General features: G+C 43.1%; 1 protein-coding gene across 2 annotated transcripts in view; it reads right to left on the bottom strand.

Moving 5' to 3' along the window:
- The window catches only part of spdl1 (spindle apparatus coiled-coil protein 1), a 177549-nt gene extending 153765 nt beyond the window's left edge, over positions 1-23784 (bottom strand). For both annotated transcript variants that reach the window (XR_005099208.1, XM_037262836.1), the window contains exons 1-3: positions 23710-23784; positions 1332-1502; positions 548-724 (exon numbers count right to left, since the gene is read on the bottom strand). Coding sequence is in view for 1 of the 2 variants with exons in the window: in XM_037262836.1 (XP_037118731.1) it covers positions 548-724; positions 1332-1502 (348 nt within the window). In the remaining variant the exon portion in view is untranslated. The remainder of the gene's footprint in view (positions 1-547; positions 725-1331; positions 1503-23709) is intronic.
- Positions 23785-25104: the final 1320 nt, after the last annotated feature.

The following is a 25104-nucleotide window of genomic DNA, read 5'->3' as shown; positions in this document are numbered from 1 at the left end:
CAGCCACGGTCGCAGCAAGCAGAGCGAATCGCAACTTGAGACTGAACGGTGCTGCGAATGTTTGCACTTTACTGGCCATTATAACTTAATATCTCTTAGTATCTTAGTAGTAACTTCTCAATTCACATCTTCTATTGATAGCTCAGAAGCATCTTCAATGTTCAATATGTGGTAAAAGCCCCAATTACAAATTAAAGAGACCTCTGGTACCAATACCTACATGTCTGATGTTTCTAACAGTGTTTCCCAACCTTTATTCAGCAAAGGCACATATTTCAAATTGCCACGAACCGCTTAGCAAAACAATTTACAGTTAAATTATGCACCGATCTAGATTAAGAGCATTTGATTGATCTTCCTGTTTCTACACGTGTGTGGCACTTATCGATTAAAGAAAATTAAGACGATGACAACCACTACTACCACTACCACTAATAATAATAATAATAATTAAAAAAAAACTATCATCCAAATAATTGACATCAGATAGATTTTTAAATCTAATTATTTTTTAGCTTTTATCTTAAAGTTAAGACAGCTACCGTACCTTGTTGTTGAATTCATTAAGAGTCGTGCGGTGACTACTCTCAAGTTTTTCCTTTTCAATGTTCATGTTCTGTCGATGCCATTTCGTCAGGCAATCAACCTCTGATTGCAATGATTCAATTAGCCGGGTCTTCAGCACCACCTCCTTCTGCAGCGTATACTTGTCTTGCTTAAGATCCTTGGACATTGATCAGAAAAACAGAACACTTGTTTTAGTCTCAACACACCTGATTCAAGAATCAAGCTCTGTAGTAGACTGATGACAACCATGAGGGCCCTAACAGGTGGAAAAGTGCAAGACCATTTTAGAACTTTCCATCCTTCACACACCTGATTTAATAGGCCCAGCTGGAATAGGCTCAGCAACCCCCAAAACCCTGAACAGGGTAAGCAGTGTTGAAAACGGTAAATGATAAATGTAATGTAAATGCACAATGCTCACTAAAATGAAAATAAGAGTAAAATGCTCAGAGTAGTAGTCGACTAAAACTTGACTAGACGGAAAAGAGTTAACAAAAACCAAAACAAATTTAAACTAAAATGATGACAAAGATGAGACTCAAACAGGCCACCAGTTGTAAATCGGCAGGTACACAAAAAGCTGTCTTTCTGAAACTAGCAAGTATTCAAAGATTTAATAACTTTTTTATGTTGTCATTATGGGGTGATGCAAGTAGAATTTTGAGGGAAACTCGTGTCCAGTCCATGTACCTTGCTTCTGGAATAGGCTTCAGCTCACTTGTGACTGTGAACAAAAATGAATGGATGGTTTTGAAGTGTCATACCTCCAACGCACTTGTCATCTTTATTCTCTGTTCCTCAAACACAGTTTGTGTTTCTGTTAGCTGATTAAGCAGATCCAAGCCAGCATGAGCAGCCAGCTGGACTTCCTCCTCCTTTTGCCTCAGTTGGTCCCGGAGAAACTGTATCTCATCCTCTCTTGCTGTGTCAGACATCTGAAGAGACAAATATTTTAGTTGTTTCAGAAAAGATGGTTCGGCACAGACTGCTGATGGAGATCCTGTTTTGGAGCCAATATTTTTCTCCTATAAAATTGATTGATTGCCGGGGGTGGGGAAATTCAGATTTCTCCGTTTTCTATTACATATTTATATCTATTACATAACATCCGTTGGGGCAGGAGAAACCAAACAAATATTAATGGGTGTTGCCAAACGGAAATTCGAGTAATAAACTTGGCGGATTCGCAAATCCACCATGTTTATTACGAATCTGCCATGTTTATTACTCAGAGACTTTTGTAATCCAAACAACTCAAGGATGTCGAAGTGCAGAGATCAAAATGTTTCGTTGTTGGATGATCAATCGACAAATTATTGTACCATCCCCCAACATCAGAACCTCAAAGAAGTGTCTGGTCAAATTAAATTTTTCAAGCAGTGTTCTCACATCTGTGGGCAAAGTCCTGCTTGTTCAAGGAATGTTTCAGAAATATTTTGTCAGTATAGAGAAGGATTCGCCGAAAGACTTCGTTTCGTTGATGGTTCAGTTCCTTCACTCTATGGAAACGACGGACACAGTAAAGCGGTAAGCTTGAGATGACACAAAAATAATAAACTGTATATCACTTTCATATTATTGTGTGTCTGATGCACTCGTTGTATTCTATGGAAACACAGTAAAGTAGTAAGCTTGACATGACACAAAAATAAACTGTATTTCACTTTGTCTATCCACTCGTTTTCATAGCATTAGCATCAGTCTTGAAGTTTTGAAGCTGTGTGCTCTATGTTTTCACTTCTTGTCGGTGTATTTTGAGCAGTTGTATCAGATGAATTGCATCAAATGTGCTGTATTATTCTTGGGGAACACAATAATGTGGTAAATGCATTTGTTAGCTTCTTGTCCGAAGAGCCAGCTTCTGCAGCCGGGGATTGAACTGCCAAGGTTCCCGCCTTTGGCCGCCGCCCAGCTCGTTTTGCACCCGACCCCTTTGACACCGCCTACAGGTGGTGAGCCCATGGGAAGGGGGACCCATGTTTTCTTTTTGGGCTGTGCCCGGCCGGGCCCCATGGGCGAAGGCCTAGCCACCAGACGCTCGCCTTCGAGCCCCACCTCCAGGCCTGGCTCCAGAGGGGAGCCCCGTTGACCCACGTCCGGGCGAGGGAAAACTAGGTCCATATATTATATTTTTCATAAGGGGTCTTTTGAGCCGTGCTTTGTCTGGCCCCTCACCTAGGAACCTTTTACCAGGGGCATGAAGCCCCAGACAACATGGCTCCTAGGATCATAGGGACACGCAAACCCCTCCACCACGATAAGGTGACTACTCACGTAGGGGGGTTCGATAAACTTATTTATGTTATAGTTATTTGAATAACTCTTAATATGTTACGTCAGGCACGTTCTCAGTTCCTCTTATGTGTTTATGTAACGTTAGCATACCGCACCGTACAGCCTGTTGCCTATTAATGTCTGTTCTTGATGTTAAGATTTTGTCAAATATATTTCCCCCAAAAATGCGACTTACACTCAGATGCGACATATGTCATTCATTTTGGAATAATGTTATTTTGTTTCGTTTCAGTTACTAACATGAATTGGATTGGTGAGCATCGCGCTTTCATTGTGGAAACTTTTATCGAGAACGAATCTGTAACTGCAACACAACGAGCGTTCCGTTTGCGCTTCAGACTTGGTAGACATGATCCCTCACCTGCTCGGAACACGATCTTGTTTTGGGTTACTACCTTCAGAGCCAGTGGATCCGTATTGAAACGAAAATCAACCGGCCGACCTTCCACCGCCAGAACTTATTCGAAAACTAAACGAAAATGAAACTAAAAACAAAATGGCATTATATGTACTTTTTGAAAATAAAAACTTTTGTTTCTTTAATTTATTTGCATTTTATTAAACCTACAAATGTGTCAGATCATTTTGCCGGACCTTGTATGTTGTATTGTATATGAAGTTCGCCGTATATAAACGTGTAAAAATGTTTGCCCTATATAAAATTGATACAAGTTTGACTGAATACCTCATTGACTGGTTTGACATTCCCTTTAGCACAGCTCCAGCTAGTGGATGTATAACCCAACCCTAGTCAACCCCAGTTTGATGCAGTAGCTTCTGTTCTATGCACCTTTTAATCCAGTGTGCCCTATATATGAAAATATTTCTAAAATAAAACATTCAATGAAGGTGCACTTTATGATCCAGAGCACCTTATAGTGCAGGAAATACAGTATATATAGGTCATATACATACATAAAATATGGTAAGTGCTGGCCTATTTAAAAATAATTATTATTATATAATTATGTGTGAGTAGGACTTGTGTAGTGTGCGTTGATGCAGTGTTCTAGAAGCCAGCAACTGTTAAAAAAAAATGGAGAAAAAAAAAAAAAAAAAAAAAAAAAGCAACCAAGGTGAATATAATACATCAAAATGGCACAATCAATTCTGGAGTTTTTCCTTTTGATGAAAACGGTTAATTTTTTTGCAACATCTATCTATCTATCTATCTATCTATCTACCTAGTTCAAGTTACTACCGTAATTTTCGGACTATAAGTCGCGGTTTTTTTCATAGTTTGGGTGGGGGGGCGACTTATACTCAGGAGCGACTTGTGTTTTTTTTCAAAAAGTTTCAAAAAAGAAAAAAAAAAAAAAAGAAAATGAAACCGCGATAAACGAACCGCAATGTAGCAAGGGATTACTGTAATTTGAATTTCAAGTGACGTCAGCAGCGCGACGTCAGCAGCGCGACGTGAGCAGCCAGCGCGACGTGAGCAGCCAGCGCGACGTGAGCAGCCAGCGCGACGTCAGCAGCCAGCGCGACGTCAGCAGCGCGACGTCAGCAGCGCGACGCGGCGTTGTTTACATAAAGGACAAAGATTGACTCGACGGAGCTCTCTTTCACTTCCGTGGATTGAAGTCGGGGGCCGGCGCTCGGCCGGGTGGCTGTCAAGGGACGGTGGATGGGGCTCGGACAATGCTTTTACGCACGCCCGGTCCTACTCTACCGAGCTATCTTTCACCTCCGTGGATAGAAGTCTAGGGCCGGCGCTCGGCCGGGTGGCTGTCCGGGGACGGTGGATGGGGCTCGGTCATGGCTTTTACGCACGCCCGGTCCTATTCTATGGAGCTCTCTTCCATTTCCGTGGCTGGAAGTCCACGCCGCCACACGCCTGGAAGTTTGTTTTGTTAAATAAAGAGCCGTTTACCAAACCCACGTCTTTCCTTGAACTTTGTTAACGCTACAATATAGTTATATAGTAGATCTGTGGAATAACGACGAGGCTGACGTCAGGGCGCACGCACGCGCGGTGTTGTTGACAAAGGACGAGGAATTTGATCGATGGATTTAATGATTTAGAGTGCACAGATGGTTTGATAACATTATTGCTTATATAATAGTTATTTGATATATAATTTATATATCGTTATATGGGGCTGTGGAATATTTTGAAGTGCAAGAGCCGTCAGCGGCGCGCACGCATTGTTGACAAAGGACGATTGATGGATTTAATGAATTGGAGTGACACAGATGGTTTTATTAACGTGTTATTTATGTAATAGTTTTTTGAATAACTCTGAATTTTACGTCAGGGCCGTTCTCAGCTCTTAGTTTGTGTTTATGTCACGTTAGCATACCTATCGTCTATGGAGCTCTCTTCCATTTCCGTGGCTGGAAGTCCACGCCGCCACACGCCTGTAAGTTTGTTTTGTTAAATAAAGAGCCGTTTACCAAACCCACGTCTTTCCTTGAACTTTGTTAACGCTACAATATAGTTATATAGTAGATCTGTGGAATAACGACGAGGCTGACGTCAGGGCGCACGCACGCGCGGCGTTGTTGACAAAGGACGAGGAATTTGATCGATGGATTTAATGATTTAGAGTGCACAGATGGCTTGATAACATTATTGCTTATATAATAGTTATTTGATATATAATTTATATATCGGTATATGGGCCTTTGGAATATTTTGAAGTGCAAGAGCCGTCAGCGGCGCGCACGCATTATTGACAAAGGACGATTGATGGATTTAATGAATTGGAGTGACACAGATGGTTTTATTAACGTGTTATTTATGTAATCGTTTTTTGAATAACTCTGAATTTTACGTCAGGGCCGTTCTCAGCTCTTCGTTTGTGTTTATGTCACGTTAGCATACCTATCGTTTAGCCTGTTGTTGCTCGTTCATGACTGTTCTTGGTGTTGGATTTTGTCGAATAAATTGCCCCCCAAAATGCGACTTATACTCGAGCGACTTATATATGGTTTTTTTCACTTTTTTGGGCATTTTATGGCTGGTGCGACTTATACTCCGGTGCGACTTATAGTCCGAAAATTACGGTAGTTACCTTGCCAAAACGTAATTGAATTAGTAATCAGGGATGAGAATTTTCAGTTTTGTCCCGTCGAAGGTATCATTTTCGTGAATCGTGTAAATCCATTGAGAATATTTTTTTATATATACGGGGGGGGGGGGGGGGGGGGGGGGTCGGGAAGCGGCCGGCCAGCTTGCTGGGCAACGTTAGCCTTGGCAACTCACGAGCATTCGCGCGCCTGCCGCAACAGCATCTTTTGGCACATCTCAAGGCAAAAATTAGTTAAGCTGTGAGTACGGAATTCGGCTTGCCTCTGTAAACCTAACTCACTAGCAGCAGTGTTGCGACAACATCCGCCTTATTTTCGGCAGCATTTTGGCACTACTTTTGTCACATCATTTCCACTTGTTAACTTGCGCGGAGGACTAGGTGTTTTTATACCGCCACAATGTGAATTTGCGATTGGGTTTTCATCACTTGTAGACGAGTTATTTAGTTAGATAGATCTAGGGCCTACTCAGCAAAGGTTTTCGCCATCATGGCAAAGTTTTGGAGAAAAAAGATGATGATCGTGCCAGAGACAAGTCGAACGGGATCAAGAACTGCTTCAGATGGGCATGGTTCGAGAGCAGCGTCATCGTACAACTCTGAACACAGTCCGTGACCACGTGCCTGACGGAACATATCCGTAACGTAGATGTCCCGGGGAAGGTTTTGTGTATTCTCTGTCAAGATATGAACAGCTATGGAGGTCGCGGCGCTAGGAATATTAAGGCGCACATCGAAACAAAAAAACACACTCGTACATTTTTACTTTTACAAGCATGTGTTTAGAAAGTAACATGATGTTACATGAAAGCTGATGTTAGGCTAAAGCAGGGGTGGCCAACCGGTCAGAGACTAAGAGCCACATTTTTTTACTGTGTACCGCAAAGAGCCACATCTCCCCCCCCCGAAGCGAAGCGAACACGCAGCGTTTGACGTCCCATTAACACCCCCCCCCCCCCCCGGAGCGAGCTGGCCACTCCTGGGCTAAAGAATAAATCTTCACACACACACACATATATATATATATACATATACATATATATATATACATATACATATACATATACATATACATATACATATACATATACATATATATACATATACATATATATACATATACATATATATACATATACATATATATACATATACATATATATACATATACATATATATACATATATATACATATATATATATATATATATATATATATATATATACACACACTATATACACACATATACATACATATACACATACATATACATACAGTGACTTGCGAAAGTATTCGGCCCCCTTGAACCTTTCAACATTTCGCCACATTTCAGGCTTCAAACAAAGATATAAAAGTTTAATTTTTTGTCAAGAATCAACAACAAGTGGGACACAATCGTGAAGTGGAACGAAATTTATTGGATAATTTAAACTTTTTTAACAAATAAAAAACTGAAAAGTGGGGCGTGCAATATTATTTGGCCCCCTTGGGCTAATACTTTGTAGCGCCACCTTTTGCTGCAATTACAGCTGCAAGTCGCTTGGGGTATGTCGCTATCAGTTTTGCACATCGAGAGACTGGAATTCTTGCCCATTCTTCCTTGCAAAACAGCTCGAGCTCAGTGAGGTTGGATGGAGAGCGTTTGTGAACAGCAGTCTTCAGCTCTTTCCACAGATTCTCGATTGGATTCAGGTCTGGACTTTGACTTTGACATTCTAACACCTGGATAAGTCTATTTGTGAACCATTCCATTGTAGATTTGGCTTTATGCTTTGGATCATTGTCCTGTTGGAAGATAAATCTCCGTCCCAGTCTCAGGTCTTTTGCAGACTCCAACAGGTTTTCTTCCAGAATGGTCCTGTATTTGGCTCCATCCATCTTCCCATCAATTTTAGCCATCTTCCCTGTCCCTGCTGAAGAAAAGCAGGCCCAAACCATGATGCTGCCACCACCATGTTTGACAGTGGGGATGGTGTGTTCAGGGTGATGAGCTGTGTTGCTTTTACGCCAAACATATCATTTTGCATTGTGGCCAAAAAGTTCGATTTTGGTTTCATCTGACCAGAGCACCTTCTTCCACATGTTTGGTGTGTCTCCCAGGTGGCTTGTGGCAAACTTTAAACGAGACTTTTTATGGATATCTTTGAGAAATGGCTTTCTTCTTGCCACTCTTCCATAAAGGCCAGATTTGTGCAGTGCACGACTGATTGTTGTCATATGGACAGACTCTCCCACCTCAGCTGTAGTTATCTGCAGTTCATCCAGAGTGATCATGGGCCTCTTGGCTGCATCTCTGATCAGTCTTCTCCTTGTTTGAGATGAAAGTTTGGAGGGACGGCCGGGTCTTGGTAGATTTGCAGTGGTCTGATACTCCTTCCATTTCAATATAATTGCTTGCACAGTGCTCCTTGAGATGTTTAAAGCTTGGGAAATCTTTTTGTATCCAAATCCGGCTTTAAACTTCTCCACAACAGTATCTCGGACCTGCCTGGTGTGTTCCTTTGTCTTCATGGTTCTCTCTGCGCTTTAAACAGAACCCTGAGACTATCAAAGAGCAGGTGCATTTATACGGAGACTTGATTACACACAGGGGCATTCTATTTATCATCATCAGTCATTTAGGACAACATTGGATCATTCAAAGATCCTCACTGAACTTCTGGAGTGAGTTTGCTGCACTGAAAGTAAAGGGGCCGAATAATATTGCACGCCCCACAAGTTTAAATTATCCAATAAATTTCGTTCCACTTCACGATTGTGTCCCACTTGTTGATTCTTGCAAAAAAATTAAAATTTTATATCTTTATATTTGAAGCCTGAAATGTGGCGAAATGTTGAAAGGTTCAAGGGGGCCGAATACTTTCGCAAGGCACTGTATATGTATATATATATATATATATATATACACACACATATATATATATATACACACACACACACACACATATATACATACATATACATATATACATACATATACATATATACACACATATACATATATACACACATACATATGTACACACATACATATGCACATATATATATCTATCTTATATACATATATATATATATACATATATATTAGGGATGCACCGAAATAAAAATTCTTGGCCGAAACCGAAAACCAAAAATGAGGAAACCAAGGCCGAAAACCGAAAACCGAAACACCGAAAGAAATGATTATGTCAGTTATTAGAACCACAGCATTTATGGCTACATGTGTACTAACCTCACTAAAATCAAGGCATTGCAATAAACCAGTTACAAAAGTATGAAAATATTTATTTAGCACTGACATTACAACAATGCACAATATAAATTAAAATTCAAAAATAAAATAAAAATAAAATGTTTAACTTGACCCCACTCATGTGTACATTAAATAATAATTTACAGGCTTATAACTGACTGGCCTGCTGAAAGACTGTAAAATTAAATATGTTCTCTTATAAAAACACAAAGTGCATAAGTCAAGTGCCTTTTAAATTTTGTTCTGTGTGTACAACATAAAAGTGTATCAAAACAATGGTTACCATAGCCTTTATCAACAACAAATCCACCAAGAATTGTGGATGCACAAACTGGAAAACAAATATTTTAACACTAGACACACGCCCATTCTACTTCTTGAGGTAAAGTGGCAGGTTTTTCTCCGCCACAGACGGAGTGGGCGTGCTCGGTATCAGTTTCCTTTTCTGTGTCGCCTTCTTCTCATGTTCAGAATGGCGATCGGGATGTTTGGATTTCAGGTGATGAATTAAACCCGACGTGGAGAAACCTTATGCAGATGCACCCCCTCTTGAAATTTCAGCATTGCATGTTTTGCAAATCGCTATCCGTGGGTCTTTCTCTGAGATAGTGAAATCAGTCCACACCGCAGACATGCTGGCTCTTATCCCGTTTTCCCGCGTGCTGGCTGCGCTGTTTGCTCACGTCATCACAAGTTTCGGCCGTGTTGTTTCGGTGATTTAGGTCTTTCGGTCAAAAACCGAAAATGCACTTTTGGGTCATTTTCGGCCGAAAACTTTCGGTGGCCGAATTTTCGGTGCATCCCTAATATATATATATATATATATATATATATATATATATATATATATATATATATATATATATATATATATATATATATATATATATACATATATACATATATATATATATGTATATATATACATATATATATATATATGTATATATATACATATATATATAGGTGCAATAACACCCTGCTCTTCACACCTTTTGAATTTGTCTACACTGTTTTTGCCATTATTCACATGTCCTGAGTGTTGTTAGTCACCTATATGTTGAACAGAGGGTGTGTTTTACCGAAGTCAAATTCCTCGTTTGGCACGCTCAAACATGGCGAATAAAAACTCTTGAATCTTGAATCTATTAGTCAAACCTCGGTTTTCAAACCTCTGTTTTCGAACGTCCCGGTTCTCGAACAAATCGAACCTCGCGAGATGAGCCGAAAGGACCTGAGAAAACCCGACCACGCGGCCCGGATGCCGACTGACTCCGTTCGTTATTGTATTTTCGTTACTTTGCGGATTGTATTTACCCCTAATCATGCCTCCAAAGAAAGCAAGCGGGAGCAGTAAAGCCTTCCTAAAACACAAAGACGCAATGCGACAGTGAGCTCCCGGCGCGCTGCGGTTGCGCGATCGGACCAAATTAAGCTCCCTGCGCACTGAGGTCCACTTAAATTTTGGAAAGTACATCAGGACTTTGAAAATGTTTTCTAAATTTCAGCGACGGCTCTGTCACAATAATGCGACCAGCGCGGTGTAGTTGCGCGGTCGGCGGCGCGCTACGGTTGCGCGTTCGGCGGTGAGCTGCAGTTGTGCGATCGGACAAAAATGCGCAAATGAAAAAATGCGCAAATGCTTAAAAAAGGCGTTTTAGCGCTAATGAAGAAATAAATAGTATTGTTGGTCTCCCTTTTTTACTAGTGCATCATGGTCTGGAGTAAAATTTGTTGCGGTAATTCTTAGGATAGAGCTGAGGTGTTGGTCCGTTAACCTAGATCTGTGACGGGCTTTGTTGACGTTCATGTGGCTGAACGTCTGCTCACACACGTAGGTCGAGCCAAATTGTCAACTCTTTTTTAACATTCAGCACTCAGTGTCCACCTTTCTTTTCCTCGGGACACTCATTTTAATGGAAGGATTCCAGGGGAAGGTTTGTGGGTGGCATTAGCGTGAAACTGTATCTGAAATGTCAGCGCGCGAATAACGAGAATGCTGACGTCACAGCCCACACTCGAAAATCGGCACTGATGGAAATAGCGGCGACCGGGACCTGTTTAAGCAGACCAGAAACACACTGAACCGAGAGGTCAGGAAAGCCAGGAGGTGTTACGGGGAGAGCCTGGAGAGACACCTCTCTGCCAATCCTGAATCCTCAACAATGTGGAAAGGTCTGCAGAGCATCACGGGCTTCAAGAAACGACCACCCCCCCCTCCTGTGGAGAGCCCAACGCTTGCAAACCAGCTAAACATGTTCTACTGCAGGTTTGATCGGTCCTCCCACACAACAGGACCTCCTGCAGCACAATCAACATACTCACCTCCCCCCACAACCGCTCTGTCCACACCTCCATCACCGTTGTCACCTACTCTCTCTCTTGCAGAGGCCGCGCCCGCACTCCAGATCCGCGAGGACGAAGTGCGCCAAATGTTCCGGAGACAAAAGATCAGGAAGGCACCGGGCCCAGACGGCGTGTCACCTTCGTGCTTGAAAGTCCGTGGTGAACAGCTGGCACCCACCTTTGCACGGATCTTCAACCGTTCCCTGGAGATGTGTGAGGTGCCCTCGTGCTTCAAGAGCTCCACCATCGTTCCAGTGGCCAAGAAGCCCGCCAGCACAGGTTTGAATGACTGTAGACCTGTCGCTGCGACATCTGTGGTCATAAAATCTCTCGAGAGGTTCGTGCTGAACCACCTGAAGGATGTCACGGGCCCCCAGCTTGACCCCCTCCAGTTTGCCTACCGGGCAAACAGGTCGGTGGACGATGCGGTCACCATGGGACTGCACTACATCCTGCACCACCTGGACACCCCAGGAACGTACGCCAGGATCCTGTTTGTGGACTTCAGCTCGGCGTTCAACACCATTGCTCCTGACATCCTCCAATAGAAGCTCATCCAGCTCGCGGTGCCTGCCTCCACCTGTCAGTGGATCACCAGCTTCCTGACCAACAGGAGACAGCGTGTGAGTTAAAGTTAAAGTTAAAGTCCCAATGATCGTCACACACACATCTGGGTGTGGTGAAATTTGTCCTCTGCATTTAACCCATCCCCGTGTGATTTTAATCCATCCCCTGGGGGAGAGGGGAGCAGTGAGCAGCAGCGGTGCCGCGCTCGGGAATCAGTTGGTGATCTAACCCCCCAATTCCAACCCTTAATGCTGAGTGCCAAGCAGGGAGGCAATGGGTCCCATTTTTATAGTCTTTGGTATGACCCGGCCGGGGTTTGAACCCACAACCTTCCAGTCTCAGGGCGGACACTCTACCACTAGGCCACTGAGCTGGGGAGCATCACATCTGACACCCGGTCCACCAATACTGGCGCCCCTCAAGGGTGCATCCTCTCCCCACTGCTCTTCTCTCTCGACACTAACGATTTCTCCTCAGGTGACTCTCCTGTGAAGCTCCTGAAGTATGCAGACGACACCACTCTCATCGGACTGATCCGGGACGGTGATGAGACTGCGTACAGACAGGAGGTGGAGCGGCTGGTCCACTGGTGCAGCCAAAACCACCTGGAGCTGAACCCGCTCAAGACCGTGGAGATGACAGTGGGCTTCAGGAAAGACCCTTCACCACTTTCACCCCTCACTATCCGCAGTAATACTATTCTCTCCACAGACACCTTCAAGTTCCTGGGAACCACAATCTCTCGGGACCTGAAATGGACCGGCCACATAGACTCTGTGAAGAAGAATGCCCAGCAGAAGCTGTAATTCCTGAGACAGCTCAAGAAGTTCAACCTGCCGCGGGAGCTGCTGAAGACCTTCTACACTGCCATCATGCAGTCTGTCCTCTGCACCTCCATCACTGTCTGGTTTGGATCGGCCTCCAAACAAGACAAGCACAGACTGCAACGGAAAATCAGGACTGCAAAAAAGATCATTGGAATCAACCTCCCATCTATCCAAGACTTGTACCTGTCCAGGACATCTCTACGGACCCTTCTCACCCAGGTTGCAGTCTGTTTGAACTACTCCCCTCCGGACGGCGTTAAAGAGCTCTGTATGCCAAAACTAGCAGACACAGAGACAGCTTCTTCCCCCAGGCTGTTGCTCTGACGAACTCACATCACTCTTAGAGTCTCAGAGTCATTGCTGTGCAATAACATTCTGCTCTCCACACCTTTTTTTGAATTGTCTACACTGTTTGTACTATGTGTCCTCTCTGCATCCATTGCAGCCCGGTCATCCTGGAAGAGGGATCCTTCCAGTTGTGGTCTCTTCTCAAAGTTTCTCATTTCCCCTCGTAGAAGTTTTAAGTTTTTCCTTGCCCTCCTGGGAGTTTAAGATCAGGGGATGTTTGAGAATATTTGTCATCTTTCACACATCCTGAGTGTTGTTAGTCACCTAAATGTTGAACAGAGGCTGTGATGTACCGAAGTCAAATTCCTTGTTTGGCACGCTCAATCATGGCGAATAAAATGGTTTGACATGGTTTGATAATATTGTTGTTTATATATTAGGAATTTGATATATACTTTATATATCGTTATATGGGCCTGTGGAATAATTTGAACTGCAACTGACGACGAGCCCAACGTCAGCGGCGCACACGCGGCGTTGTTTACATAAAGGACGATCGATGGATTTAATGATTTGGAGTGACACAGATGGTTTGATAAAGGTGTTATTTATGTTACTTATTTGGATAACTGTTAATGTTACGTCAGGCTCTTTCTCAGCTCTTCGTTTGTGTTTATGTCACGTTAGCATACCGTATCGTTTAGCCTGTTGATCATTTATGTCTGTTCTTGGTGTTGGATTTTGTCGAATAAATTTCCCCCAAAATGCGACTTATACTCCGGTGTGACTTATATGTTTTTTTTCACTTCATTGTGCATTTTATGGCTGATGTGACGTATATTCCTGAGCAACTTTTAGTCCGAAAAATACGGTATATTAAAACCCACTGCTGATGCTATTTTAAATTTGCATGTCAATAACACATTTTTCATTTTGAAATATAACAAAAACACAACATGGTGCGGCATATGACAAATTACTATCTTTAATTTTGAAAAACGGGTGTCTTTACATGCCATCACACTGCTATGCTTTCCCACTGCGGGCTGAGGCTTTTTTTTAAATGTGCATGTCAATAACACATTTTTTATTTGAAAATTGACAAAACTACAACATGGTGAGACATTAGGAATTTAAAGCATTTTTTTTTTGTAACCGGATGTCTTTACATGCTATCGCTATGCTTCCCATTTCCTCTCTTTTATGGTGTTAACATGATGTCACACTGCTTTTCTTTTACTTTGCTCTCTTTTGCCGCAACGCCTGAATATTTTGATAACCGGATGTCTTTACATGCTATCGCACTGCTAAGCTTTTCATTTGCTCTCTTTTACGGCAGTTACATGCTGTCACACTGCTCTTCTTTTCTTTCGCTCTCTTTTACCGCAACACCTGAAGCTTTTATATTGAAGTCTTTACATGCTATCGGAATGCTATGTTTACAATTTGCTCTCTTTTATGGCGTTTACATGCTATCACACTGCTCTGCTTTTCCTTCGCTCTATTTTACCGCAACGCCTGAAATAGGGGCACACTTTTTTTTAAAGAGCGGCTGGCTTGAACACGAGAAAACGAAAGTCTGATGGCTTGACCGCAGTATTCTCCCGTCACTTATAAACCCGTGAAGTAGCGCATTAACGAAAGATGAAGCGCGAAGTGGTCTGTCATGTCCCGTTACTGCTGCATTAGGATATTTAAAACAATTCATCTTATTTGATTGATAATCATTTGTAACATAAATCACCCTGGCCTAGGTCATGTAATTTGTGGTGAGGTAAATTTTGGATTCTATGCATCTGTATGTCACCTTAAATGGTGACCTAGTTGCAGTGAGGAGACCATAGGCTATTTTTGCGGTACAGAGAAGCTCTAGTTTCAGTAATGTGTAGGTACTTAGAATATGGAAGGGCCATTCGTCCGCGACCAGGAAGACCTTTGTCCATGCCCTTTTAAGGGCATCGGAAGCGACCAGTAGAGTGAGACTCGGACCGCAGCTGTTGTCTTACGAGGTACAAATGATGGGGGAGAACAGATAGAGAGAAAAAAGGGCAAGAGCAAGAAGCGCAAGGGCTTTTTTGGGGCGAACATCTTTGCTGTCAAGAGCTGAAACATCTTTGCTCTTGGGGCCACTCAAACTTTTGGAGAGACATCACTTTGACATCGGTTGAATAAAATCTTTTCCCAATCAGCCGTGTGTCACTGGAGTGCTTCGCTGGGACAGCCATTGTCCACCGAGTGTTTTTTTTGGAGACCAGCGAAACAACAAAGACAATTCACCACATTTTTGGCGTCACGAACAGGATTCGTGTTCCCCCAGGGAATTCCCGCCCGCTTCCTGAGCGAGAATCCAGCGCCCGGCCAGCGGCTGTCATTAAGGTGAGATGCTTCGCCCACAGTTGCCGCGATATGCTCGACTCTTGGAAAAAAGGGGGTTTGGCCCCTTGAGGGGGGCAGTTACAGACGAATCTGATGTGGCCATGAGCTGTTCCGGGAGTAAGTTGTCTCTCCTAGTCAAAAGTCGTCATAATTCGACCTTTGAAGGGGAAGTGGCCCCAAATAGAAACAGCAAAGGAAAAGTAAAATAAAAATAGAAAAAATAAATAAAAAATAAAATAAAAAGTGAACAGTAACTTAAAACTTAATGGGGAATGTGCACAGCGGAGTGAGTGACATGTCTGGTGAGAAATGATGAATGAGAAAAAAGAAACGTGACCGGACAGGTTGTCTGGGACATCGCTGTTGGCCGTCACAATAAAAGAATAGCAGAAAGTCCCATAAAACGTGGACTTGAGTTTGGCGACAGATCCGATGGAGGATAGAAATCTTAGCTGTGTGAATGAGGCAAAAACACAGATACGATTGAACACTGTTGCGACAAGAGACAGCCACCCGCTTAGCCCCCAGACGGTTAAAATTCCTGGGACAAGCCGGGACACTGCAGTCGCACCTAATGGCCGTACGGGCCAAGTGCAGTTGTCGAGATGTTCGGCGGCCGTGGTAGTCTCTGTCAAAGTCGAGCGAAAAAGGGAGGCTTGCGCTGACCACGTTTGGCAAATAGGAAAAGTGCGCAGCCTTGGCATCCACTGTGAGCATGAATGTGAAAGTGACCCGGTCAGACTCTTTTTAAGGGTGCCGAAGTGGTCCGGCCAGACCCGGTTATGGGTGCCGAGATCCGGTCAGACCCTTTTTTAAGGGTGCCGAGGAAAATAAAGCGCGCGTAAGCCACGTCGTTTGGAAACTGATCGAATTAGAAGTGTTTGTGGGTTACAAGGCTCCTCGAGTTAAACGCTGGTGCAAGATAATGACAGGTAAACCCGGTGGGCTGTCATTTTTCGTATACCGAGGCAGCTGGTACGTTTTTGCGTCAACGGTCCGATCCCGATTTGTCGAGGCGTACTGTAATAGCATGCACGTCTGTCAAAGTTCGATAAATTTGAGCCTGCGACAAAACCGCTATTGGACGAAGGTGCTGTGCGGCTCCTGTGTGAAAATGGAAAACGTGGAAAAGAGGCCTCTGGGGGGGTTAATATTGGTATACCATGTGGAGAAAATGTAATTTGTGTGCACACTTAAGTTAAATTCTGCAGAATAAAGGGGAAATATACAGCGCTACTAGAAACGAAACGAAACGAAACAAAAGTTAAGTAAGACGTGCGTATTTGTCAGTGCATCTGCTCTGATGACAGTTAAAATGACCAAACTGCTCAGCAGCAGTTGGAAAGAGGCAAAATGTGGAAATGGATTCGAATCCCGTTGTTCTGTCTCCTGTGTAATCTTTGTGAACTCGGTCAGCTTAATGTTGTCTGTTTGAGCTTGCGCGTGAAGGGACGCTTGAAATGTGTATTTGTGGGTGTGTGTGGGGCCCCGTAAGTAAGTGTGTGTGTGCGTGTGTGCGTGTCCGTGAGTGAGTGTGTGTGTACGTGCTCGTGAGTGCGTGCGTGTCTGTGGTTATGCTCATGAGTGCGCATGGGTGTGAGCGCGTGCTTGTAGAAGCAGCAAAAGGAACGGATAGGATGGTGTGCTCCCGTTGCTTTGGGACGCGTGCCCGCCTGCGCTGCACGCGCGGGGAGGGGGATCCGGCCCCCTGGGCGGCAGGGTGGCCAACCTGTACCTGCCCACTGTGTTTTAAGGCTGGCCCCTCCCCGCGCGGTGACGTCGAGGCGGTGCACAGGGCCAAATTTATGCCCATTTTAGGGGCCTGCTCTGCCAGCAGCGAGAGGAACTATGATAGAATGGTGGAAGACGGAATGCTGAAGGAGCAAAAGAATGCATGACCAACAGGAGAAATAGGAGCATGCGTGTGTTAACCAATACGACACCAATATAGATGTATCTAAAGAAAAACATGCTGGGACGACAGCAAGCGGTGGCAGAAGAGTGTGGCCCCCTCGTAAATAATGGGGGACCCCACTAAGGCCAGCTGACGCTCCTTTTAGCATTCTGAGAGGAATGGGAAATTGGATCTGAAGAAAAGCTCAACTTATTAATTTAAATTGCTGAAAGGATGGCAAAATTGAAAACAAATTATTGATACCCGTTTCTTTGGGGCTCTTCTCAATACTTCTGATTTTCTAGTTACATAAAAAACCTGAGACGGCGGATACATCCGTTGTCTCCAGGAGGATATAGAGACACAGCATGAACTTAGAATTAATGTTTAACAGCCGTTTAACAAGTGGAGTAGAAGCATGCGAGGGCTAACCACTACAACACAAATATAGGTGATTTGAGTGTCTAAAGAAAACTCAACCGGTCAACACTAATTTATGAGAGCAAGAGAGGTATCAAGTGAGGGCCACAGCGGCAGCTGGAATTAAAGGAATTCTCTGGATTTAGACATAGGACTGAATTGTATGCATGGAGAGCCTGCTCGTAAATTGCATTGGCCCGACAAGGCTGACCAGTGCCCACTGTAACAAGACGCACAGGTCAAAAGCAGTAAGTCCAAAATAGAGGAGGAGATGCCAACGAGAAGATATTGGATTTGGTAGTAATCTGTTGGTTCTTTGAATACTCTTGTAAAAGTATGCTCGGTACAACTAAATTAGCGATAGGAGCAATTCAGAAGTCCAAGAGTAAGAAATTCAAATGAAAATCACATTCTAGATTCGAATAATGGAGCCTAGCTGGAGCATGGGAAAAGTGAACAGCTGAGAAATGGCCTTCGATGTAAGTGGCGAAGAATGAAAAATTCAAGATAGTCCAGTAATATCGGTAAGTGAGCATAACACCAATAATACTGAGGTCAAACCAGAGATGATGCTATGTTTGGAACATCACTTACTTATGAATAATGTACATTCTGTACGCAAAATTGGGAAAAGCAGGAAAAGAGGAAAGATGATGGAGAGGATTGCATAAAATCAAAGGCAGGAAAACAAACGATGGAATGTAGCCTGAAAATAGGATGAGCTTCTGGAAATCACAGTATAATTGAGAGAAATCACAGTTAAGACTTACAATTTTAAGTTTGGGGTAATCTGCCACTTTAAAATGGTTCAAATTAGGTCCATCACAATACAGCCAAGAGCTCATGAAGGAAAGGAGACGTTTTTCTCAAATATATTAAATTCTTGTTAATAGTAGAATTTGAAGTTTGATTAACAAAAGGTACTAGGAAATTAATGGCTAATTGGAAGACGATATTTAAGTTTGGTTTCCCAGTCTGTCTTTTCCAGTATCCAGCAGTGACCATGAAACTTGATCCTGAGACTCCACCGACAGCTGAGAACAACAAGAAAACGGTGCATGGCTCTGAGGCACCTTTGACCTTTTGCAAGAGCAAAGAAGGACTATATCTGTGCTTGGGGGGAGCACAACGCTCCGGAGGAAAACGACATCCTCTGAGGCGAGTACAAAGAGTGAAAGAACTTACAAGATGAGAATGGACTCAGTTGAAAATGGACTCATCCGAGAGTGAGGAATGAGTTGGCTCTGAGGCTACAACTAAAGACAACAACTTGACAATGAGGTGCGGCGAAAGACCCATGAGACCTGAAATGTGCATCAAGCAAACTGGACACCTTGCTGAGGCGTTGTCAAACTTGGTGGAGCTTGGGTCGAAGTGAATGGAAGCTTGCTTGGGCACTGAGCTGGACACAACTGAGGAGTCTTGATAAAAGATAAATGAAGAAATCAGGAACAAAATGTGTAATGTTACAGAGAAAGAAAAAAGCATCTTAATCAGAGGATAAATTTGGATAGAACTAAATTGTACGAAATAAGAGTAGGATCACATTTAGCCCATCCAGCTTAACAATTAGACATATAGTCATTGACAATTTGGAGATGAAACTAGGACATTAGGACCCAATAGGATGCAGTCAAGAGGTGGCTAGATTGTTCAATGGACCTAACTAATAAAATTAGAAGTTAATTACACCTCACTGGGGATTCTGGTGTCAGAAAGTTCGATAGGCTCAAGGAATAACAGCCATGGAAACGTTTGACAGTTAAGAATAATGCTGCATAAGAGTCTCACAAAATGACAGTTAACGAGATGACAAATGTGATAGGACTCGAATAACAAATGCATTGACACGGCAAAGTGAAAACAACATAGTGGAGTAGACTGTCGGAGGGAGCCTTTTGAGTATCTTTACCCAGCTGTTCGATCAGACTGATTGATTAGGATAAAATTATTTAAGGACCATCTGAGGCTGCTTCTTTCCCCATGCTCACCCTTGAACAGGCTCAGCAGTAGAAATAACAGAATTTTTTAGTTATTTAATTGACAGTTTTGCGGTAAAAGTGAGGTACGATTGTATGAAATATTTAATTGAGCAGAACATCCAGAAATGAAGGGTTACCTTCAATATTCACTGATTACCTACTCACTTACACATACTAAATTTGTTTGGTGTGCAATGAGAGCTGAGCGATGAAGGTGACTGAATTGGCACTTGTGTGGTTAAGAATGTGTATGTGTGTCTGGGACAGGGTGAAAGGCCAAAGTATTTTGGAGTTGGGGTGAAAGGGTCACAGTTGAGGGTAAGATTCCTCTCACATGAGACTGGAACACCCAAGATTGATGAGTGATGAGTTGTAACATTAACCAACAGCTGATGGTTAATCAGAGGCACCATGAACAACAAAATAGTTCATGGAGAAGGCCCATTTCAGCAACATGGATGGACAAAACAGGACTAATATCAAACACTAGGACGATATGACATGACAAACCTGGACTCACCCGACCGGATGACTGACTATGTGGATGACAACCAAACATTTGAAACTTAAGCTTTGCTTGTGGCAAGTGCAAGATTTGCTTTGTTTCTGTGCGTCACTTGACTTATTGCAGCATCAACCACCAGCCAAGGAGCAGATTGCTGGTTGTTTTATAACATGTATTAATTTTGCAGGTTGTCGATTGCAGTCTTGGAGAGTTTATATTGAATTCACGTGAAAATGTTAACCCTAACCCTTTTGATTTTTATGATGATTGATGATTTTCAGGACAGAATCCCCGGGCGCCATGATTCGTTGTGTGTCTATTTTTATTTTGATACTCGATGCCTGTGTAGTTTTTGTGAGCACGAGTGTCCGCTGTCAGCAGGGCTGTATGCTCACTGGCAGGAGTGCGTCGATTTTTGTTTTTGTTGCCGAGTGTGGGGTGAACGGTCAATTTTCAGGAACTTGGGGATGACGGTTCTGGATGAGTGAAAGGTTCGACAAACTGGCTGCAAGGCATATGATGATGCGGTAGGACGTTTTGCCGGTTCCTTTTTGAATGCCTGGTGACACATTGAGTGAATGTGTCAGAGGGGGGGGGAGTTACATTTAAATGAGTAAGTAGATATAAAAGCTATTTGTGACATTCAATGTTTTTTCGGATTCAATTATTTTTGAGGCTTTAACAGGACGTGCCAGAATTCAACAGGCAGTGATGGAAGGAGCAGAAGAAGCATCTCGAAAGGAAAGGAGTTAATGGGAGACAACAGTCTGGAATGGATGCAAAGCGTGGTAACAACCTAGCGACAGTAACGGTTAAAGTGTGTCAAAGGAAAAGCACGAATGATGACAAATCATACAGCTAATAGGGATTAGACTGCAGCACAATAGACAACAAATGTTTGGAAGGTAATTAAATAAAATGGGAAGCCGGACCAGAAACAAGGAATAGGGAAAATTTCTTAACATATGAATACGTTAAAGCTGCTATTAAAGGGAAAGTAGTTAAGAACACATTTTAAGAGGGTTAATTTGCATAACAAATATTGAAAAGGGTTGAATAGTTAAATCATTTTGGGAAGGTTAGAGGTCCATTCAAAAGGGTGACTGATTTGAACAGTAAGGTGATTTGAAGGGGAGACAAAGATAATGTACAGAAACAAATTGGGTGAACAAAACTGACAGGACTGATACCCATTTGAGAATACTGAGAAAAATTTGAATCAAAGGGAAAATTTGGAGTAAAAATTAATATTTGGACTGGGAAAGAGCGATTGCAATGAGTGATTGAGGACTTCAGACAGTGACAGCTGCAGCAGGAAAGACTAACTTGAACAGGTAGAAGTTACTCTGCTACAGGAGGGATCTTGCGAGACTGACAACACGACAAGAAATAAGGGGGATTATTCATAACTCCTGGGGGGGGAGTGTTTGTTTGTTTGTTTGTTTGTTTGTTTGTTTGTTTCAGGGATCACGTGGGCCTCTGGATCATAGGAGTAGATGCCGAGAACGCCTCGGAGGTTCTACTGAGCACGTCGATGAGACGACGACCACCAGCCGTCCCCGTGCCCCAATCAACCCCAAAAGAGAAGATTTTGTCTGCTGACGACTGGTTATGGAGATGTCGTCTACTAGGGGCAACCGAAGGGGGCCGGGAGGACTTCCGGCCTATGCTGGGCATTGCTGCTTTTTTCATTGCAACTCAAGGTTTTGTGCTGTTGTCATCGTTAAATACTGGCAGTGGCTCCCGATTATTGCAAAACCCCTGGACGCTGACCGGGGCCTGGAAAGAGACTCTGAGGACGGTGAAGTGGACAAAGATTTTGGATGGACGGCAGGCCCTGGGCAGTGATCCCGGCGCAAATTCACTACTGAGCATTCAGTGGACTGGACTTTGCATCGACAGGCACTTACATATGCAAGGGGGGCAACACTGAGGGCGCATCAACGTTGCAGCATGCTGTGATATTGCGTCAATATTATATCATTCATTACTTTATCTGATGACTACATGCCGCATTACTTTGTCTTATTCATTTAGCTTGTCACATATTAACATTATGACAATGCAGTTTGACTGTTTAGCGGTCTGTGAACATGTCATTTCTTTTCCTTACTGTTTTGTGAGCTCATACTGTTTTGTGGATTGTGATATATGCCAGGACTCCTTGTACCTGGCTGACACCAGGTGGAGGGAATCACTGAGGATGTTAGAGAGGGCCTCCCTCTTTTTCCATGTCATTAGATTGGCAGGGTTTTTTCTTGAGGGAGGGCCGGCAACTTTTTGAGGTTTCTGACGGACCACGCCAAACTCAGTGCTTCATAAATTATCGACGGTATTGAGGTATTACCTGAGGGGGGTGGTTATCGTCATTTGGATAATGTGGACTTCAATTTTCTTTATTTGTGGTTCCTGAGAGGCCTCAGATTGCTGTCAGGGAGCAATTGGATACCAAAGTAGTTTGAGCTTTCCTAGTTAAGATAACCTTAAGTAGCATGCTTCGAGCATGATATAGACTGTGCAGGTATAGGCCATTGTAGACGTGACCAGAAAATTTGTTTGGGTGAAGATTTTTGGATGTCATCTCTTTTTGGACCGTTTTCGGGACATTTATAAAGTCCCGGAGGGGGGAATGAGGTAAATTTTGGATTCTATGCATCTGTATGTCACCTTAAACGGTGACCTAGTTGCAGTGAGGAGACCATAGGCTATTTTTGCGGTACAGAGAAGCTCTAGTTTCAGTAATGTGTAGGTACTTAGAATATGGAAGGGCCATTCGTCCGTGACCAGGAAGACCTTTGTCCATGCCCTTTTAAGGGCATCGGAAGCGACCAGTAGAGTGAGACTCGGACCGCAGCTGTTGTCTTACGAGGTACAAATGATGGGGGAGAACAGATAGAGAGAAAAAAGGGCAAGAGCAAGAAGTGCGAGGGCTTTTTTGGGGCGAACATCTTTGCTGTCAAGAGCTGAAACATCTTTGCTCTTGGGGCCACTCAAACTTTTGGAGAGACATCACTTTGACATCGGTTGAATAAAATATTTTCCCAATCAGCCGTGTGTCACTGGAGTGCTTCGCTGGGACAGCCATTGTCCACAGAGTGTTTTTTTTGGAGACCAGCGAAACAACAAAGACAATTCACCACAGTGGACGGTTCATAAAATAGACAGTAAGAACAAACGTTCGACCAGCCTTTTCCTCGCTCAGAGTTGAATTTGTGCAGGCTCGAATTGTAATTTCCGAAAACGCCCCGACCGACCAGTTATCCCATTCATAGACGAGTCAGTGTAGTTTACGACAATAACAATGCAATAGACAAGTAAAACAATACCAATGGAACAAAGTACAACTTTTAACTCACGACAATGGCGCCTGTCGCTTCTTTTTCTTCTTCGTCTTCTACTTCTACTTCTTCTTCTTCTACTTCTTCTTCTACTTCCTTTTTCTACTTCCTTTTTCTACTTCTTCTTCTTCTACTTCCTTCTTCTTCTACTTCCTTCTTCTTCTCCTCCTCGGTTCTGACCAAATACACCATACGCCAGGGGTGGGCAATTCAGGTGTTGTGCTTGATTTGGTTCCACCGTAAGATTTTGTTCCCCCTGCCGCGGGAGCGCGCACGCCTTATTTGGAAAGCGAAAAACCGATGTCGTACGGCGTCGTACGGCGTCAGCACTATGTTGTTTTCAATAAAAACATGAAGAACTCACGTTTGCGTCAGTCAATTTTAATTTTTATAAGGGATTATTCTCATTTGATGTCTTTAAATGCATCCGCGTTCTGCCATTGAAGCGGGGTGCATTCAAAGACCAGTCGTACAGACGGAACACTCACTCACTTCACCAAAACGCAACAATATAATTACGTGAGCTCTTTGCATAAACCTCGATGCAAAGAAACTCCTCTTTTTGGGTTCAGGCTACAAGGAGTATATATTACAAAGGAGACTTTATACTTAATTGTGATCATCATTCATCCATCCATCCATTTTATTACTCAGGTATTTTCAAAGCAAATTAATATTGTTGCATTTATTAATTTGCTTTAAAATGACAGCGCAATATAATTAAAAGCTGACACTATAGCAATGTCAAACGTGTTCATTTAAGAAAAAGCCACACACGTTTTGTGATCAAATCTTTCATAACGAGAATGATTTGAGTGAATTGATTTGAATGAATAATTGAGAAGAGATTTCAGTTCTGAAGGCTCCTTTTGTCCCAAGCAAAGTGACAGATGGTGGGGAGGGGGGATAAAAATTGTAACAGGAACTCTATAAAAAATGTCAAGCCGTGAGAATTTGTGCCCCCCTCCCATTTTGAGAACGGTGAGTCCTGGACATCGACTGGCTTTTTTTCTATCTTCCTGGGGGTCTGTTCAGGTTGTGTGGCAAATTTGAACAGGTTCCCTCATTCCTAGGCCAAATTACAGGGGGGGAACAAATCCTCACAGCTGCCCCGTGAGGATATGTTCCCCCCCTTATTTTGAGAACGGTGAGTGCTGGACTGCAGCTGTTTTTTTTCTATCTTCCTGGGGGTCTGTTCAGGTTGTGTGGCAAATTTGAACAGGTTCCCTCATTCCTAGGCCAAATTACAGGGGGGGAACAAATCCTCACAGCTGCCCCGTGAGGATATGTTCCCCCCCCTTATTTTGAGAACGGTGAGTGCTGGACTCCAGATGGGTTTTTTTTCTGTCTTCCTGGGGGTCTGTTCAGGTTGTGTGAAAAATTTGAACAGGTTCCCTCATTCCTAGCCCAAGT

The sequence above is a fragment of the Syngnathus acus genome, chromosome 10, assembly GCF_901709675.1.
Source record: "Syngnathus acus chromosome 10, fSynAcu1.2, whole genome shotgun sequence".
Taxonomy (NCBI): Eukaryota; Metazoa; Chordata; class Actinopteri; order Syngnathiformes; family Syngnathidae; genus Syngnathus; species Syngnathus acus.
This window is presented reverse-complemented; position numbering and strand designations above follow the sequence as displayed.